This window comes from Lepidochelys kempii, chromosome 12, assembly GCF_965140285.1.
Source record: "Lepidochelys kempii isolate rLepKem1 chromosome 12, rLepKem1.hap1, whole genome shotgun sequence".
NCBI classification, from domain to species: Eukaryota; Metazoa; Chordata; order Testudines; family Cheloniidae; genus Lepidochelys; species Lepidochelys kempii.
Window position 1 is genome coordinate 27,705,777 of NC_136391.1, and position 20,160 is coordinate 27,725,936.

Genomic DNA, 20,160 nt, shown 5'->3' on the forward strand with positions numbered 1-20,160 from the left:
ACACAGGGGAGTACATTGCACTGGTAGAATGTGACTCAGGGCTTAAGGAGGATCAGTGCCTAATAAGCTCAACAGAGAGCTTTGTTTTAAGATATTTCTAATAAAGTATATTTTTATTTGCATTTTCAAAAGGCTTGAAGCCCAGCCTCCATTTTTATAGGTACACTTTTCATTTGCATTTTTACATCTGCCAACCATATTGCACATGCAAAGCAGAGTATGTGCAACTCGGTCTGATTTTTTTTTCTTTTGTGACCTTTTAGCTAGAAGTGCCCTTTAGAGAAGTGCTCCTCTCCATGGCACAGGGAGACCTCACTATGTGTTACATATTTGCAATACAGGATATATATTATTTCAAGTTTTAAGTGAACTTTGTCTTTTATATCTCAAGTAACAGCAAACCACACCTGTTCATTTGTTGACATAGGGTTATTTTCTGATTTAATAATGTGAGATAGCTGATTAATACTTATTTCTATGTGTTTATGGTGGGACTAGCATTCAGTCTCTAAAAAATCTCAGAATTTGCTTGTTAGCAGTTAAAATTTACTATCTCCTCCTAGATCCATCTTGTCCCAAACCTTGTTACAGTATCTACTCAAGTATAAAAAAGGTGAATTGGGTTGGATTTCTAGTAATTTCTAAGGGAAATACATGGTTTTGAAATCAGAAACTGTTTACTATGAAATTCCAAACAACAGTGAAAAAATTAGGATATGGTATTTGGGGCAATGTGGATAGATGGGCATCCATGTTGTTTGCCATAGTTTCAGAATGGTACAATCTTTGTGTAGAGTTAGTTGAATAATCATAATAATTTTAAAACAGTTATTCCCAACTAATCGTTGATTGAAGAAAGGCAAAATTCACAATGAATTATTCTAACAGTTTTATCTACATGTGAATGTAGCACAGCATCTGAATCAATCTGTTGCAAATTGTGGCTTTCTGGACATTAACCAGAGCCACATTCCAATCATCTGCTGCAAGTTCAGTTCCCAGATCTGCATGCCATGCTTGGGAAGTGATGAGGTATTTTTCCTCTGGTGTTGGCCAAAAGACAATAATTGGTTTATAAATTGTTTAGCTGCTTTTCCATATTGGCCCGTTGAAGAAATAAACTGTTTATTTTCAACCTGGAAGTTACTTTTAAATGGTTTAAATGGCATGAGTTAATTGTTTTGGAAGCAAGTCTCCTTTCTTTTTAAAGATGCCACTGTAGCTTGATTTTTAGTTATATTTGTTGATATACCTTAATTTAGCAGCATCTCATACACCTTGGCTGGTAGGAAGCACTTTATAAATAAAGCACCAAATAGCTCATTTAAATCGGAGTAACTTCATGGACTTCACTGCTGCTGTGTCAATTTGCTCTAGCTAAGGGTCTGATATAAAGTTATTAACTTTCCTTATTAAGAGAGGTTTGGATCTTACTTACTAGTGTGCAAAGACCATACTACTATGATCAGTCCCATTGTGTGTTTACAGAATTGGGCTCTTAGAAAAAGCCCCTTGTAGGTATAATACTTCCCTCTGTATTAGGAATACATAACCCTATTCCTCTTGCAAAGAGGTTTAAAAATAAAGGATTGGAGACAATTACCATTTTAAATCCTAATTAGTAAATTAAGTACGGCTATGTGGTTAATGTTTTGTATCTAGTGCTTCACACTTCAATAACCGATAGTAAACACTTGTATGTATCTGAATGTCTGTTCCATTATTTTAAAGCATCATGTATAAAGCCTTTGCTGATAATTACATAACAATACTGGTAATAAAGTTATATGATGTTTTGGGTATTATGGAATATTTGGTTGCTTACTTACTTTAATTGTTGGTGGCATGATTTGAAATTAACGATCTGGAGAACAGGATTCAAATATACAGGGTTTTTTTTCTTTTTAAACTTGTTTTGAGATTCTATTATTGCAAACTGTTCACTTGCTAAGCCTACTGTAAAATAAGCGGAAAGAATGCACCAGCAGCAAAACCGGGTAACTGTCTCCATTCATCTTATTGGAGTGTTGGGTCCTTATTAGAAAAATGTGCCAGTGCTATTAACTGCTGCACTTCAGAATAGCATGCTTCCAGCAAGTGTACGTGGCCAGTATGACTGGCTATAACTTGCACATCATGGTGCTCCATTCATTTGAAAGGACACTCCACAGGAAACTGCTCCTGAAACACATCCATATTTTAGGTTAAGTGAATGCAGTTATGCAACAAGCTGAGCCAGCTACAGTATTTAGAGTTTTGGTTGCGCCCAAAACAGATGAATGCAGACAAAAATATCCCATTGTAACACTACAGAGGTGACTTTAGAGCCTGCTCATTGTGGGTTAAATTCAGCTTTCAACTCTGGTGTAAATCCAGATTCATTCCGCTGAGTGGATTGGAGTGACTCTGGATTTACACCTGTGTAACTGGAGAAGAATTTGGCTACATATTTAAGATGACATTTCTAAACTTTGAGCTACATTTAATGGGTATTTACTTAAATGGAAGTGATGCTTAGCCAGTAATCATCAAGTAATAGGTGCTGCAGTTTGTCTTTTCTACACAAAAGTGAGAAATAATCTGTTTCCATTTTCTCTAAGAATGAGTTATTATCAGAGAAAGATCGTTCCATTGTGACTTTTTTTCATGAATAAACCACTAATAATACAGAATAAAAACTAGTTTTCAGTCTCTTATTTCAGGCTCCAGCGCTTCTGGTGTCAAAAATAATTTCACTTATCAGCAAAATGGCAGCAAACATAAGTAAGCTCAGAAAGGACAGCTCTGACTAAATCTGTCGTTCCTTGCACAGTTTATACCTAACATAGATTTCTGAAATTTTAAATAATTTTTCTGAGCCAAATTGTGGGGTTTTCCTTTAAAGGATGAATAGTGTTCTTGGCTTTCCTACCTCCCATCCTTTTATGACTCTTTCATAGAATCATAGAATATCAGAGTTGGAAGGGACCTCAGGAGGTCATCTAGTCCAACCCCCTGCTCAAAGCAGGACCAATCCCCAATTTTTGCCCCAGATCCCTAAATGGCCCCCTCAAAGGATTGAACTCACAACCCTGGGTTTAGCAGGCCAATGCTATCCCTCCCCCCATAATATAGCATAGAGAAAATAATATTGAAAAAAATTCAGATGGTTACTTTAAATGGTCTTATTAAATATGCCTGAGGGGAAAAAAAGTGAAATTCTTCTGTGCCAGATTGTTCTCAAATATATGCATAATCCTCATTAAATATATTAGGCTGGAGCCATTGCCATGTCATAGTTAAGATTGTTTCTGGTTTACACTAAAAATGGAAGATCAACGTCTTTGTTTTATATGAAAAACACAGTGTGTCTGCCCCCAAATGTTTATCACAAACTTGAATGTATGCTTTTGAACAGAACTGTGCAAAGAGTACAGTGGTAGGGAGGGTCTAAATAGAATTTGGGGAAGAGGATGATAAATGTGTGGCATTTCTACTGGGAGCGAGTTAAGACTGGAGTGCATGCTCTGTGGTGTGGCTGTGCTAATAGTGAGCTGAGTGTCTCTGAGTGAAGGAGTAGAGTGTGGGCAGCATTAACTTTTCAGTTCCTTGTCTTTCTGTGTTACATGTATTATTATAGAGAATCCTTAACTAACACAGAGCATTGTGTGTGTGAGAGAGAAAGAATATAGCCTTAAGTTAGTATTTTGTTAGTATTCTGTAGCAGATACAAAGTGAATTACTGAGAATCCTAAAATAAATATTCCAGGAACAGTAAAATTTGGTTGCTCGGTACAGGTATAGGTGCTGGAATTAGGGCTGCTGGTGTCCATCATACACAGGGTTTACAGTTTGGTTCAATGGCTCTCAGCACCCCCACTGTACAAATTGTTCCAGCACCACAGAGTACAGATGTTCTTTAAATAAAGGCAGAAAAACATTGTATGGGAAGCCCCAGGGGTATATCCAAGGGGTACTTTAAGATAGGTTGTTAGTACAGGAAGTGTAGTCCTTAGTTCAGGTTTCACTGTATTAGACAATCTTATGGTCAAACTTTGACCCTGACCTATTACACATAGAAGTGATCAGATATAAAGAAAGAGGCAATGTCATTTGAACAACTAAAACTTAGGGGTATGTATATATTGCAATAAAATAAAAACCTGTGCACTGCATCTCAGAGCCCGGGTCAATTAACTTCGGATTGTGGGGCTAAGCATGGCATTCTAGCCATTCAGGATTAGGCTAAAGATTGGGCTTTGAGACTCACCACTCTCATGGGGTTCCAGAGCCTGGGTTCCAGCCTGAACCCGAATGTCTACACTGCAATTTTTAGCTGGCAGCCTAAGCCTGAGTCAGTGGACCAGGGCCATTTGCAGCCATGGGTCTTTTATGACATTGTAGACGTACCCTTAGAGACACCTGGAATGGTGCTACTGCCAAAGATCATATTATCAAAGAGTCTGTAGGTATTTTTACTCATTCATGATGAAGGTTGGTGGAGACAGGAGTGATAAGGGAAGCACTGAAGTTTGGGAATGCTTCTAAGCACTCAATGACAATATTTTATTAGAGTACTGAATGCAATCTGTGATCTATATGTGCATCATTGTCTCCTGAATTAAGAGAAGGGGGGAATTATAACTGACAGACTCTTGAGTAAAAAAGCAAGGAGTTTTACTGGAAAAGCACCAGAAAAGAAAAACCTTATTTAGAATATTCATAGTTGGTGGTAATTATATCAAAGTATTATTTTCCTACTGAATCATTAGTTTTTGATGTCTGTTATATTCTTTCAGTGGACAATGGGTATTACCCCTGTGCTATGTTGGTACTAGTTTCATTTTAGAAATTACAGTTGGCTTATAATTGTCACTTCTCAAAGACAGGGGAAAGACTGACACTTTTCTCCACTCCTCTTTCTTTCAGCAATTAAGCTGAGAACCTGCAGAGCATTAAAGTGATGCACTTAATGAGCAGTGGCATCCTATATGCAGAACATTACATCTGAAAATTTCCATTAGCTCCGAGGTTCTTACTTCAGAGGTGACCCTGGGTGGAAGGAGGAGATTCTTGAATACTCCTGTGCCTATAAATTAACCAAAAATGAAGGAGGACAGTTGTTTACATGCTGCTCTTATATGCCTGGGCATGCTATATTACAGCCATGCCATGTCTACAGAAAAACTCAACCATTTAAGGCCGTCACTCCATGGTCACCATGAAAAAGGAAAAGAAGGGCAAGTTCTGCATCGTTCAAAAAGAGGCTGGGTGTGGAATCAGTTCTTTGTAATAGAAGAGTACACAGGACCAGATCCTGTACTAGTTGGCAAGGTAAGAAATGTATTCTACATTTTCGTTTGTATTTTAATAGTTACTATTTCCTGCCTCATTGTGGTGTGAGCTGCTTTTTTTTCCTCCAGTACTTTTCTTTCATACCAGCTGCCTAATCAGCACCCTCTGAAACTTCTGGTATTAATCAGTTCATCTGTAGCTCAATAAGAATCTGATCCAAAGTGTATTGAAATCAAGGAGAGACTTTCCATTGACTTCAGTACACTTTGACTTGTGGCCTGAGAGCAGTAGATTGAAACCTTCTCTACTAGGACCAAAAGGATCATTTGCACAACAAGCCTGATCCCCAAACTGGCCACTGTGTTCCAGTAAATCATCATACCATTCTTAATTTTGGTGTCCAGTCATTAGAGCATAGCTCTCACTGTTGTAAGGATAGCCTAGAAAATACCAACCTGTGTAAAAGTTAAAAACAGATTTGACCTGACACACCAAAGGAAAAAAGAACCTAAGTGTATGTCTACAAGGCAGCTGGGAGATGTCAATCTCAGGGCAGTTAGACGGACTAGCACTAGCTCAGTAAAAATAGCCGTGTGGCACAAGCAGCAGCTTGGGCTGGCAGGCTTGGACTTGGGCGGCTAGCGTGAACCACCATCTGTGCCACATGGCCATGCTGCTATCATTAGAGGAGAGCTAATGCAAGTCTGTCTATCTGCTCTGGGGTTACAGCTCCCAGCTGCAGTGAACACGTACTCTAATTGTACTTCTAGATTTTAAGATATTACTCAGTAAGATTAAATATGTTAGACTGCATTAGATATTCTGGGCCTGACTCTCCCCTCTGTTACACTGATTTTACCTCCTCCAAAGTCAGTTAGGTTATTTTAGGTTATTTTGGGTTAAGAACGGTGTAATAGAGTGGAGAGTCAGACTCAGTGAGCCAAATTCTGTCATCAGTTTCTTGAGTTAAATGAAAGTTAGACACATGTAAGCAAAAGAAAATCTGGTCCCTTGTGCACCTATCTTATTAAATTGAAGTTTGCATTAGTTATGAAAGTTAAGAAAGTTGAGTCAGCAGTGGCTAGACAGTAATGCACAGTAATTCAATTATTATTTTAGTGGCTGGAAATACATAGTGTATATTGGTTTGTTACAATATGTATGTTTATCATTTTGTAGCTTCATTCAGATATCGATTCTGGAGATGGAAACATTAAATACATTCTCTCAGGTGAAGGCGCAGGAATCATTTTTGTTATTGATGACAAATCAGGGAACATCCATGCAACAAAGACACTGGACCGAGAAGAGAGAGCTCAGTATATTTTAACGGCACAAGCTGTAGACAGAAACACGAACAGACCTTTGGAACCACCCTCTGAATTCATTGTGAAAGTTCAAGATATAAATGACAACCCACCTGAGTTCCTACATGAAAACTATCATGCAAATGTGCCAGAGAGGTCCAACGTGGGTAGGTACAGATAAATGCATGCCAGTTTACATTTTTTTTGGAGTAAATTACATTGACAGTGAATCTTAGGTAAATCTAATTAACATCTTCCCAATGTCTGGAAGGTAAAATGTATTCAGTTCCTCTATTAATCAATGAAATATCCTCTGTCATTTGCTCTAATTAGCTGAAGGATTCAAACTCTGCTACAGCAAATCCAGTATTGCCAACCACAAGAGATCAAAAATCTTGAGTCAGACCGCCTCACAAGGTCAAAATCATGAGACTGGCCTCAGAAATCATGAGATTTAAAAACCACCATCAAACCATGTATTTTAATCTGTCTTTTGATTTTTTAACACTGTCTCTACTCTTCTGGAAATGTGTGTGTGATAATTTCAGATTGAAAAGTCAACCTTTTAATGCACACATATCTGTCTATGGCAGCTCAAATGCAGATGCAGTGTATGCATATTGAAGGAGAATTAGAATAGAGAAGATGCAGAGTGGTATTTTTGGTGGGTTTTTGGGGGGTGGGGGCTAGTGCTAAGCAAAGACTCATTTCAATATAATTTCGTGATGCTTCTGTTATTGGTATTTCAAAAGTATCCCTTCAAAAATGGAGGGCTGGGGCCGAGAGAAGGCATCCCTCCTGGTTGGAAAAACAGGGAGTACTTGTATTAAGTGATTATACCCGAGATAACGCTCAGTGAAGAGCTCCATGGTGTGATAAAATTAAAATATGATGGTAAAAACCCTAAATCACACATATTTAGAAGCATACTGTAGAAGGCCTATAAAATGGAGCTGAGAAATGAACAGCCTCATCACACACATCACTCCCTCTATGTATCAAGTTTTCCAGTTATTTTTCAGTAAAGATTTATGTGAGCTGCAAACGTGTACATGCAAGAATACCATTACAACATCAACCAGCTTTCAGAGCTTTCTGTCTTTCAGTGCAGTAATTATGTTTAGGCCCAAACTATTTTTTTAAATAATCAATACAATTATATTCAAAATATGTCAAAAATAACTGTAAATCATTGTTCTTTCTTTGTATAATGCAATAACTACGTAAGTAAATACAATATCCCACAATCACAAAACATTTATTTTTTTAAAAAATCTCTTCTAATTAGTAGTTCAAAAAGCTAAAAATAATTCATTTTATTTTAATTATTCTTCCTTCCCACAGCCCCCAGGCTTCTCCCCTTCCCCGAACCTGGCAGCACCCTGTAGCCCCCACACCCCAGTTCAGCACTCCCAGCCTCACCTCTGCTCCTCACAGGGTTCTTCACACATGTCCAGGCCTGGTGGGCAGCAGCAGCGTCCCCTCTTATCTCCCTTTTCCCAGGCTTGGGTGGGGGGGGGGCACCAGGGGGCTCTTCACACCCCTCTGCCCATTCCTAGGCTGGATTTTGCAGGGGGGAGGAGAAGAAACACCGTCCTGTCTGTGTTTCTCACAGGAGGGGAGAGGGAGAAGAGAGTTGAGCCACACAGAGCTGCTGGGCTCTTTGCTCCCTCTGCCCCGCCACCTCCCCTCTGAGCATGGTGAGCCCAGATGAGAGACTCTGCTGGCTTCCAGAAGGGCTGAACTTCTGGAATGGGTTGGAGCATCACCAGACGAGCTCCAAACCCCTCTGAAATCACTTGAGATAAAATCACGAGAGTTGGCAATGCTACAAGAATGATGGTTGTAGAGTCTCTGCAAGCCTGTATGCGGGTCGAGGAGTGGGGAGGGTTCCCCCAATTGAGAGGGGTCAAACCAAGGTTTGTGGCGCAAGAGGTGCAGTGATCTACAGGGCGTATAGTACTCTTAATCTTGGCTGAGCTATGTAACGTAGCTGTAAGCTAGAGCATAATGCCACTTTACATGTCCCCCTGGTTGAAATCAGCCAGCCAGAGAAGAGCTCACCCCTGCCTTGGGGATCACTACAAGCAGCATTTCGGTAAGTGTACCTGTGGAGAGTGTAGCTCCACAAGTACACATATGAAGGAGGTAGTCTTGGGAGGCTGTATAATGCCCAAGTAGTATAATGTATATTAGGCTGTCTAATTTATTGGATGGAGATGACCCATAATCACTGTCATTATTGGTGACTTCCTAGGACTTGTATTTTCTAAAGCACAAATTGCTAAAATAGATCTCTGTAATTGGTGAAATGTTTTTGTTTTGTTTTTTTGGAGTGGAAAAAGTCACATAAAACAGGCTTCTCTGTGGTTTGACTGAAAGCACCTCTGTGGCTTTAGCAAACACATTTCCTTTTAAACATCCTTTCTCTACTTTTTTAGGTACATCAGTTATTCAGGTAACCGCTTCGGATGCTGATGATCCTACCTATGGGAACAGTGCCAAACTGGTTTACAGTATTCTTGAAGGTCAGCCGTACTTTTCCGTGGAAGCACAAACAGGTATGACTGAGCCAGGCTTATTTGTTTGGAACACCATCACTTTTTTGAGTACATTAATATGAATAACTAAATATTTTGGCCCAGATCCTCAGTAGCAGCTATGGGGCAATGCAGTTCATCTTGGGGTGTGCGTACAAATAGCTCTAAATCACCTTCATTCTCTCCTTCCTCTGCCCGAGCGGTTCAGTAGGGTGGTCCTGTGGCATGTATTAGCATTTAAGAGAGGTATCCCTGAGACAGGACTATTCCCCTCTGTAAGTTGCAACTCTATGAGTTGCAGAGAGATGGTGTAGAAGCTGAAATGCAGGCTCTATGCTGCTAAAGAATTACCCTGTGGTCAGCTGTGTTGCTTTCAGGGCTGCTTTCCCTGCATGGTTTGGTGCATAGTGGCTAGAACCCAAGGGAGACGCTGGGCCATTGTTGCTCTATGCAGCATGTGTGATTCATCTTAAATACACTGTATAATATGCAGGTACCAGTTTTGCATGACTAAATATTTGTGTGACATTTTTGCTTGAATGTACAGGTATTATTAGAACTGCTCTTCCCAACATGGACAGAGAAGCTAAGGAAGAATATCATGTTGTAATACAGGCAAAAGATATGGGAGGACACATGGGAGGACTCTCAGGGACAACCAAAGTGACAATTACACTTACTGATGTCAATGACAACCCACCAAAGTTCCCACAGAGTAAGTGACAAGTCCCTTAATACATAATGGTTACTACTAATTATACTTAACGCTTATGTAGTGCCTTGTATATTCAAAGAAATAGTAACTAATGGAGTACCACATCAGAAATGTGAGATAGGTAAGTATTATTTTCTGCAGAGTCCTTAAATGTTTTGTCCAGTGCTACAGAGTGAGTCATTTTCAGAGCCAGGATTAGAAGCCAGGGGATTCCTGGCGCCACGCTTCATTTTGAAAACCATCTAACCATGTTGAATTATAAACGTACCTATGGTGAGATCAATGTGATGTTGTCTAGACTTTTATGGAAGTGAAGTCCCTGTAATTGAGACAGTTAAAACTAGGCTGGAGAAAGTCCTTGAAAATATATTTTAGGGGAAAGACTTGCACTGCGGCAATGATGGATTAAGATTACTTAATAAGTGTTTTCCAACTTGAATTTTTAACACTGCAGATGTACAAAAGCCTGCTCAGAAAAAGCAAGCTCCGTTTCACATTCTGTTCAGACTATAACAACATTACCAGAAAAAAAATCTTTGAGAGTCTGTCAAAAATCTGATGGAGAACCAGGAGGAGTTACAAGAACAGATCTTCAAATTCTCACCTCCACTGTGTGTCAGCAGTTTATTCTGTTTTTGGAGATGTACAATATATATGGGGTTTCCACAGTACCTTGGTCTACACCCACTTGTAGGCTCTTGCAGTGAGACTAACACTGTTCTAAAGAAGAGCCAATGTGGCTTTCCCTTATACAGTTCTCTCTATTCATAGCTATTTCCAAGTTGTAGTTTATGATAGTCATTTCTAACTGTGCAAGTCCACTTCTGTCTATTGATAAATATGGGTGAATGGCAGATGATCTATTTGATCTTTTTACCTCAGCTGCACCCTACGCTGTTTAAGGTATTTGTCAGGCAAGAGGTGCTTTCCTTGGCCACAGATGAAAGAGCACTGCACATCCTGCTAACAACTCATGGGTATGCTCTTTCAGCTCTTTGACAGCCCTGGAGCTGAGTGAGGATCACTTTCTATTTCATGTATTCTTTCAATTTTAGGGCCTGATGCTGCATCCTTCACTTGTATGTATAGTCCTACTGAAGTCAGGACTGTTCACGTAGCTAAAGATTGTAGGATTGTACCTTTACTCCCTTGTGAATAGTTATATTCACAGGTGGCAGATCAAATAAAATTTAGCTCAATTAAATTTTCTGATTGGTGACAAATAATGCTAGTTACTACAAGTAAAGTGTGTTAGTTTTTAGTTGCCAGGGTAGCTATTTGGTTTTCAGATATATTTTCATCTTATTTAGTTGTTTATTTTAGCTCATTCAAATTTTGGAACTGGATGGAAGCCCAGGCATGGAGCCTTAAAATTACCCCTATCCTGGAGGGGATTTTCTACCATGTAGGACAAACTGCGCTGAATTGTATTTTTAAAAAAAAAGTTTCACTTGTCCAGTAAGAAAAGAAAGATGTTAGATTTGCAGAAGTCTAACAGTTTAACACATTGCATTCATTTGAGGTCCAAGTGACCTTCTGTCAATAGATTGAACTGTTATTGTGAAACCTGCTTTAATTTAGGCTTGTTTGTGACTGGAGTTAGTGTTTCATTTCTATCATATATGCTATTGTGCTTACAATGACTGAAGCAAGTCCACACCTGGTATACCTCCACTGATGTTCCTCAAATGATATTTGAGGGTGGGAGTTAGATTTACCCCATTATATTTTATCTTGCTGGCTGTATGCTTTCCTGGGTTTGTTCATGCTATCGGTAATGTAAAGAATTCCAAAGTTGTTAATCGGTATTTAGGGGCAGGCTATGTTATTTAAACTCTGGCTTGTGTTGGAAGGCACCCAGAGATTTGCATTGTGTAAGAAGCTGCAGGAGGACTGTGCCTCAGGAGACAGGATATTGCTTGGAGCCTCCTGGTGCACAGGAACATTGCTTACGCTGCACCATCCTCACCCTTTCCAGCCATTTGTGGCACTGGGACCCATAGAGGGGATAGTCCCTGAGTTAGGGTGGGAATTTTCCTGTTGTTCTCCCCTCTATGGATCTGTACTTGGGCCCCACATAGTCGGGCGTGTACTGAATTGTGCTAAATTTCACTACTTTGCAGTGAATGCAATTTCATGTTCCAAGTGAGAACCATGGAAAGCAGCAGATTTATTCTTTTAAGTGCCACAGCAGTAAGATTTTATCCAGTTCCTGTTCTATAATTTGTGGCTTTTGAATGAATGGCAGTTACCCTCCTAGGCTTGTCGCAGTTGAAGTTCATACCATGAATCATTTGAAATGTAATTTTCTCTAGATTTTTGTAATAACATCTCCAGTATGAATTATAACCTTGATGTCACAATAATTTTGCATTCTGATTGTATGATCAGTTGGCCTTTTAACTCCTGCTAGCACACTAGAGGTGAAGGTAGTAATTGGGAAGGTAATTTTATACAGATTAGCAACATGACCGCAGATTTCACTAACGACCTCAATCTCAAAGTAACCTAGACCTTTATAATATAACCATTCCTTCTATGGATAACTCTATTACTGCATGTGGATAATTTGAAAGTTTAAACATTTGCTCTGCTATTTTTACATGTATAAATGAAACAGGTAATAATACAAATACTTTAAGAAGTAAACTGTGTAATTACAACTGAATGCTTTTTGCCTAGGTGTGTACCAGATGTCAATATCAGAAGCATCCATTCCAGGAGAAGAAGTAGGACGACTGAAGGCCAAAGATCCAGATATTGGAGAAAATGGCTTAGTGACTTACAGCATCATTGATGGAGATGGTGTGGAAATGTTTGAAATTACAACAGATTATGAGACTCAGGAAGGTGTTGTGAAGCTTAAGAAGGTGAGCACTCCTGTCCTTTCAAGCCTATTAATATACACAACATACTTCATTTTCTTTATCACAGAAGATACAATACCAATAGATTATCTAGATACTCAATAGATTTCTCTATGTAAAAGAATAAATGGACACAAATCAGATGTCAAGAATTATAACATTCATAAACCAGTCGGAGAACACTTCAATCTCTCTGGTCACGCAATCACAGACATGAAGGTCGCTATCTTACAACAAAAAAACTTCAAATCCAGACTCCAGCGAGAAACTGCTGAATTGGAATTCATTTGCAAATTGGATACTATTAATTTAGGCTTAAATAGAGACTGGGAGTGGCTAAGTCATTATGCAAGGTAGCCTATTTCCCCTTGTTTTTTCCTACTCCCCCCCCAGATGTTCTGGTTAAACTTGGATTTATGCTGGAAATGGCCCACCTTGATTATCATGCACATTGTAGGGAGAGTGGTCACTTTGGATGAGCTATTACCAGCAGGAGAGTGAGTTTGGGGGTGAGGGGGGTAGAAAACCTGGATTTGTGCTGGAAATGGCCCACCTTGATTATCATGCACATTGTAGGGAGAGTGGTCACTTTGGATGAGCTATTACCAGCAGGAGAGTGAGTTTGTGTGTGTATGGGGGTGGGGGGGTAGAAAACCTGGATTTGTGCTGGAAATGGCCCAACTTGATTATCATACACATTGTAAGGAGAGTGATCACTTTAGATAAGCTATTACCAGCAGAAGAGTGGGGTGGGAGGAGGTATTGTTTCATGGTCTCTGTGTATATAATAAAAAGAAAAGGAGTACTTGTGGCACCTTAGAGACTAACCAATTTATTTGAGCATGAGCTTTCGTGAGCTACACGCTCAAATAAATTGGTTAGTCTCTAAGGTGCCACAAGTACTCCTTTTCTTTTTGCGAATACAGACTAACACGGCTGTTACTCTGAAACCTGTGTATATAATGTCTTCTGCAGTTTCCACAGTATGCATCCAATGAAGTGAGCTGTAGCTCACAAAAGCTTATGCTCAAATAAATTGGTTAGTCTCTAAGGTGCCACAAGTACTCCTTTTCTTTTTGCGAATACAGACTAACACGGCTGTTACTCTGAAACCTGTCAATAGATTACTGTTCATGTTAAAATTATGGTAAATGCAATTGTATATAATTTTGGTTATGAAGCTGTGATTAACTCTGAGCTCCCATTTTAGTGTTCTCTGATAATGCCTAGAGCCAAAATGGAAAGAAGTAACTGAATGGAAAGCAGTACTACAAAAAACCTCTATAGTGGGTTTATTAATATAAAGTGAAGAAATTATTATATATTCTTTAACAGCATTCTGTACTGATCTACCACTTGAGAAATCAATACCTTTCACTCTTCAAAGCATACTGAGAATTACTGCAGAAATAAATGATTGCTTTAGTTGTTTTAATCAAGCATTCATTTTCAAGTTGGTAGTGTCATAAGAATTTTAAGATAATGTGCAAAGTATCAAGGATTTGCCTGTATTTCTGTTAAAAGAAATCATTTAAAATATCAATATTGCTTCCCTCTCATTCTACCTAGATAGAAAGAAAAGGATAAAGTGGTGTGCAAGTAAGAATAGAAAGTGAAATAGAAAAATGTTATATTCCCATCAAGGGATTCTGCCATTTGACTAGCTAAGATAATTTCAAATGGCTTGTGCCCACAATTCAAAAACAGTTTCCTTGTATTACATTGCTGATGCCACTGCACATAGAACAATGAACACCTGATAGCAAGTCATGATGAAATGCAACAGCCTCAACTTCATTAGTAACAAATCCTTGCACAACACCCAAACCTAGCAAACACTCCCTGTAGTTTTAATTTATACCTAGATAACCCCAGGTCATTTTCTGTGCCCACTACATTACCAATGAGAGTGAGGTCTCAAATATGGACCATGGCATCATTGCTCTCCTCCAACACATGGGTAAGAGGAGACTGTGCACGTGCACAAGTGAGGCTAAACACTAAGGACACAAGGTGGGTGAGGTAACGTCTTTTATTGGACCAACTTCTGTTGGTGAGAGTGACAAGCTTTTGACCTTACATAGAGCTCTTCTTCAGGTCAGAGCTCTGTGTAAGCTCGAAAGCCTCTCTCGCTCACCAACAGAAGTTGGTCCAACAAAAGATATTACTCTCACCCACCTTGTCTCTCTAATGTCCTGGAACCTACATGGCTTCAACAATACTGGTAAATACCACGCACATTCCTCTTCACTCTAGGGTATGAAGTCTGAAGTCCCTTATTTACTCACTCTTTTATTCTCAAAACAAAGGGTAAAATTGGGGTGTGGTGTGTGTGGACAATGGGCATTTTTGAGGCGATATGGGCTTAAGTGTGATCCTCTGCGTTCATGAGGCACTTTGCTACTTTACTTGGGAGCGGGGGGTGGGGGGACAAGAAGCAGCATCTCATTAGTTGGGGATCATATTCCATGAACTCCCTGTTTTGCTTTTCACCTTTTGTTTTCTTCACCGTGCACCTATGCTGTGCTAGATCAAACCCCAAATGTCTGCTTTGTGTAGGAAGAATTGAGCAGTTATCTACAGAATATTTCTTACCTCTGACCCAATCGTAGGTCAATTTCATGAGGGACTTGAGTAACATTCCTTCACCCTGGAACTTTTCCCAAAATGGGTACATTGATCAGGGAGAAGGGGCTCTTCTAAATATTGCCATGACACAGAAGTGCCAGCACAATAAAGTCTCAGCTATAACAAGAGTATGCACTTGTTAGAAAATCAGTTAACCTCTAGTACAGCAACACTGTCATAATACTGCATCACAAAGTGCAAACCTGTAATCAAACAAACAAGCACACACACACAAAACGCAAATAAATCAACACCCTGTTTTATTTATGTATACAATTTCCTGTCTCTCAAGCCAATACAAAATGTATAGGGCTCACTCCTGTGATGTGAGGAACAGTCCTGTGATTTGCTGAGTGCTCTCAACTCCTGCTACCTTCAGTGGAAGTTGAGGGTGCTCATCACCTCACAGGAGGTGCTCAGCATTTAGCAAAGGATCAGGCCCATAAAGACTGATGCGTGACTGTTTATTTCTAATGCCAGAGAGGAAGCAGATCTGAAATCCCTCTTCCCACCATTCCTGTACCCAACCTTCTAGTTAATGGAATTTAACCCCATGCTTTGGGCCTACCAGTCTTGAAGAGTCTCTCTATGATCCCAGTCAAGCAGGACTCAGTCAGGGGTGTTTGCATATCCATAGTCCATACTGAGATAATGAAACATATATGTACAGACACACACACATATATACACATACAGTGAGAGAGGTACAAAGTTAACGTCACTAAATATATGGATAACAATATTGGTTGATACTGATAGCTGAATATGAACATATTGATTACCTTGGTACGCTACTTTTTTCAAAAGTGAGCATCCTTATAGACATCCTATTCTCTACTCTGCTCTCATGTATGATCTCAAATGCTGCAGAACTTATGCAGTATATTTCTAATACATCAGATGACATCGTTGGAAGTGCGTTGACAACATTTTAGTACAAATGTACATTTCCTTTTTTCCTCATAGATGACTGTATATAAGCTAACATGTGTATCTGTCATTTTCTGTTTATAACATCTCTTCAGAATTAACCATTCTAATTTTTTTTCAAACAACTTCTGTGGTTTTTATCTGATTATCACCTCATTTCTGATAGTCTAATTAAGTCTTTGTCATTTGGATAAAAAGACTGTAGGTTTTTTTGACAAGCAGCATATTAGATACGTATACGGCCCCTTTTACCATGCTATCTGAGTGTCTCACAGTCTTCCATGTATTATCCCCAGAGCACCCTGTGGTAACACAACTGTCCTCATTTTACAGATAGGGAACTGATACACAGAATGCTAAGAGACTAGCACAAGTTCACACAGAAAGTCTGTAGTAGAACAGGGAATTGACCCTGATTCTCTTAAATCCCAGACTAGCACCCGCACCATGGGCCCATCCTTCCTCGCTCTGCTGGTTAAGATCTATTCACCATGTTCTAAGGAGGATACTGTGCATTTTGATGTGGTTCTCCCATTTTGGGTCTTAACCTCTGTTTGTGGGATCCATGTTCTTTGATTTGAACATGTGGGAGAGGTGCAGATCTTCTCCTGGTCTGTTGGTAAAGGTTATCCCTATCTATTTCTTGGCGATGGTTCTTTGCTTTTGAGATGGTGAAGCAGTCACTGCTCAGAATATTGGTAGTTATTGCACTGCTGTGATGTTTTTTGATTGCTCATTGTTTTAATAGTTCTTCAATAACTGAGTTTGTACTCCTTTTATTGCAGTAGCTGGTATGTTATCACTGCCTGCAGTCCATTCTATGCTGTTAGCATAGTTTGATAGCCATAGTTGGCACCAGTCTCTCAGATATTTAAGGACATAACCATATTCTGGCTTACGATACTGAAGCATTGCAATCTCTCTGTCAGTGACAAATTGCAGGTACACCATAGTTAGGATCAGTCATCTGAAACATGGAGAATAATTCCTACTTCACAGGCTGTGGTGAGGCTTATTCCCTTCATATTGCTAAAGTGCTCAGAAATCCTTGGATGGAAGACCTATAGAAGTTGAAAGAATAATCTTCACACTTTCCTCACCATTGTGTGTATAATATTTATTCATTAATTGTTATTTCCTGTTTACTTTTTGAAAAGTGGTTGTTCAGTAGATGAGTTAGAAAGACACTATGCCAAATACAAGTGTAATTCTATTACAATACTAATCATCAACTTGAACTCACATAATTTATTCACTATGTCATATGACTCACATCAACCTCTCTTTCCTTCATATGGGCCAGATCCTGAGCCTTGCTATGGCCATTGGGTGCCAGCTCACCACCACACAGTGTCCATAAAGCCGACACATCCAACTTCTGGAGGATTCTTCCACAGTGAGGAAATTCCTAGCTGGTGTGGGGCCACTATAGCACCTCCTATGCTATCCTCTGACTTTAATGTATGAACATAGAAGGCATGTCTCAAGTAAAAGGGCCAGTTCTGGATCTTTGATTCAGCCCCTAGTGCAGGCATAGTCAATAGGTGGATTGTGGGCCAAAGCGGGATTTTGAACATACCATAAAATCCTTTTATTTACTTCTTCTTATTAATTATTATTATTATTATATTATTTTATCTTGAGTCTGGACCTTGACTGAGAAATTTGGACCTTGACAAAAAATAATTGATCACCCCTCCCCTAAAGTAGGCCCCCTTCCAACTGTCCCCAAGGGACTTCCTGCTAGCTGGGGATAGGCAGAGCGCAGCATGCTCCAGACACATCCCTTCCTTACTGCTCCTTGCCCCAACATGCTCTCTGTGTTGGGGCTCTAGTTGGAGTAGCAGCAGGGACTCCCTGCTGCTGGAGGACTCCCCAGCTGATGAGATGTGGGTGGTTTCCTAAGCAGTACAACAGGCACAGGGCATGGGAGGGAATCTGGCCCAGTATGTTGAGTTTTTTTCTCTTCTGTAGATGTAGTGGGTAGCGCCTCACTTTGAGTATTTAGCACATTTTGAAGGCCTCAGACTTTTGAGTCTTTGCATATTAAGTGCTATGCACATATCTGGTTTATAGGGATTCTGCTATCACAATCTAAGGAACTAGCTTTTACATTTCAGTGTTGTTGGCACTGTACAACTGATGCATCATCCTCTTATTTCTTACAGCTCCTAGATTTTGAAACCAAAAAGTCCTACAGCCTGAAGGTAGAGGCAGCCAATGTACATATTGATCCTAAGTTCATCAGCAATGGACCATTCAAGGATACTGTAACTGTAAAGGTAGCAGTTGAGGATGCTGATGAGCCACCCATATTTTTAGCACCAAGTTATATTCTTGAAGTACAAGAGAACGCGGCAGCTGGTGCTGTTGTTGGGAGAGTACATGCCAAAGACCCTGATGCTGCAAATAATGCTATAAGGTACACTTTATTAATATAGTCCTATTGTTTATATGGAGATAAACAAGGTAACTTTTTAGTTAATATGATGTAATGGTACCTAGTCAATTATTTTCTTTTATTTGCATGTATCTTTTCATAGCTATTCATTTTGCACATTTTCTCATGTTTAGGACATATTTAATGTACAATTTGTTATAGCTATGTCTGTCTGCATACCAACTCACATTGGTCACTATTTACAAGGTATATTTACTGCAATATTATCAAAGACATAAATTTTTCAATAAAGTTAGAACAGAAATAGTGTGGTTACTATTGTCAACTGTTAACTTTTTTGACAACCACTATGTGTCTTTGCATATATGTACACACACATACACATATATACACATACAGTGAGAGAGGTATAAAGTAGCATTTGCTGTGTGTTTTTTCTGGTGTCATCTTGCTACTATTAACTAAGATATGAAGCTATTTAAAATGCTTTGTTGTCATAACATATGCTCCAAATAGTTGCAAAGTGGAGGTCTGAAAGCCATAGTAAAACAGATTGTTGTATAAGAATAAAGAGACGTTTAGTAAAGCAATTAATAATTTTAAATAATCTAGGAAATGATAAATTCTATAATGCTCTAAGTGTTCTGAAAATTAAAAGAAATAAATATGGAACAGGTGGAAAATATAAATATCCCCATACAAATTACAGGAATTTAGACACTTTTCAAAGGTTATCATTTAAGGTCTTCAAAGAATAGATGCTTTTATTATCTATACTATATAAGAACTTGAGAATGCAAAATGCCTCTGCTACATAGATATTAATAAATAATGGAAATATATTTCCATTAAAAAGTTGCTTGATAAATTCCATCAATATGTCCATCTTGCAAACATGCTACTGAAAAACTATATTAACATAATATGAAAATATACCATTGAACAAACACTGAAACATCAGGCTGCAAAGTAATTCTTTTGTCTAATACCCAATTTTCATCTCCTTCAAGGTATTCAATTGATCGTCACACTGACCTTGAAAGATATTTTAGTATCAATCTAGAAGATGGTTACATTAAGACCATAAAAACTCTGGATAGGGAAGAAATTGCTTGGCATAACATCTCTGTCTGTGCAAATGAAGTCCGTAAGTATTCCTCAGAGGATTTCAACTCGGTGATATAAATACTATACTCCTCACATTGTTTATGTGGGGTATAACAGCTGGAATAATAAAAAACAGGAATAATTTGTTTTTGGTTGTTTCTTTTTTTAACTTTAATAAAAATATTACAGCTTTGTTTTGTCTCCATTTTGTTTTGTTTTTCACTTATTCTTATAGACAAAGAATATCAGAAAGTCAAAGTTCCTGTAGCAATTAAGGTCCTTGATGTCAATGACAATGCTCCAAAATTTGCATCAACCTATGAAGCATTTATTTGTGAAAATGCTCAGAGCAACCAGGTATCCTCTGTTTGTTACATTCCCCTGATAGGGG

General features: G+C 38.9%; 1 protein-coding gene across 3 annotated transcripts in view; it reads left to right on the forward strand.

Annotated features, from left to right (window-relative positions):
• CDH11 (cadherin 11) overlaps positions 1-20,160 on the forward strand; it is a 104,720-nt gene that overhangs the window by 72,733 nt on the left and 11,827 nt on the right. For 2 of the 3 annotated variants that reach the window (XM_073307968.2, XM_073307969.2), the window contains exons 3-10: positions 4,909-5,313; positions 6,454-6,748; positions 9,023-9,142; positions 9,669-9,836; positions 12,519-12,706; positions 18,430-18,683; positions 19,673-19,809; positions 20,005-20,126. In XM_073307968.2, coding sequence (XP_073164069.1) covers positions 5,086-5,313; positions 6,454-6,748; positions 9,023-9,142; positions 9,669-9,836; positions 12,519-12,706; positions 18,430-18,683; positions 19,673-19,809; positions 20,005-20,126 — 1,512 coding nt within the window. In that variant the 5' untranslated portion in view covers positions 4,909-5,085. Of the gene's footprint in view, positions 1-4,908; positions 5,314-6,453; positions 6,749-9,022; positions 9,143-9,668; positions 9,837-12,518; positions 12,707-17,498; positions 17,723-18,429; positions 18,684-19,672; positions 19,810-20,004; positions 20,127-20,160 lie in introns of those variants that run through there. The other variant, XM_073307971.2, reaches the window with a different exon arrangement.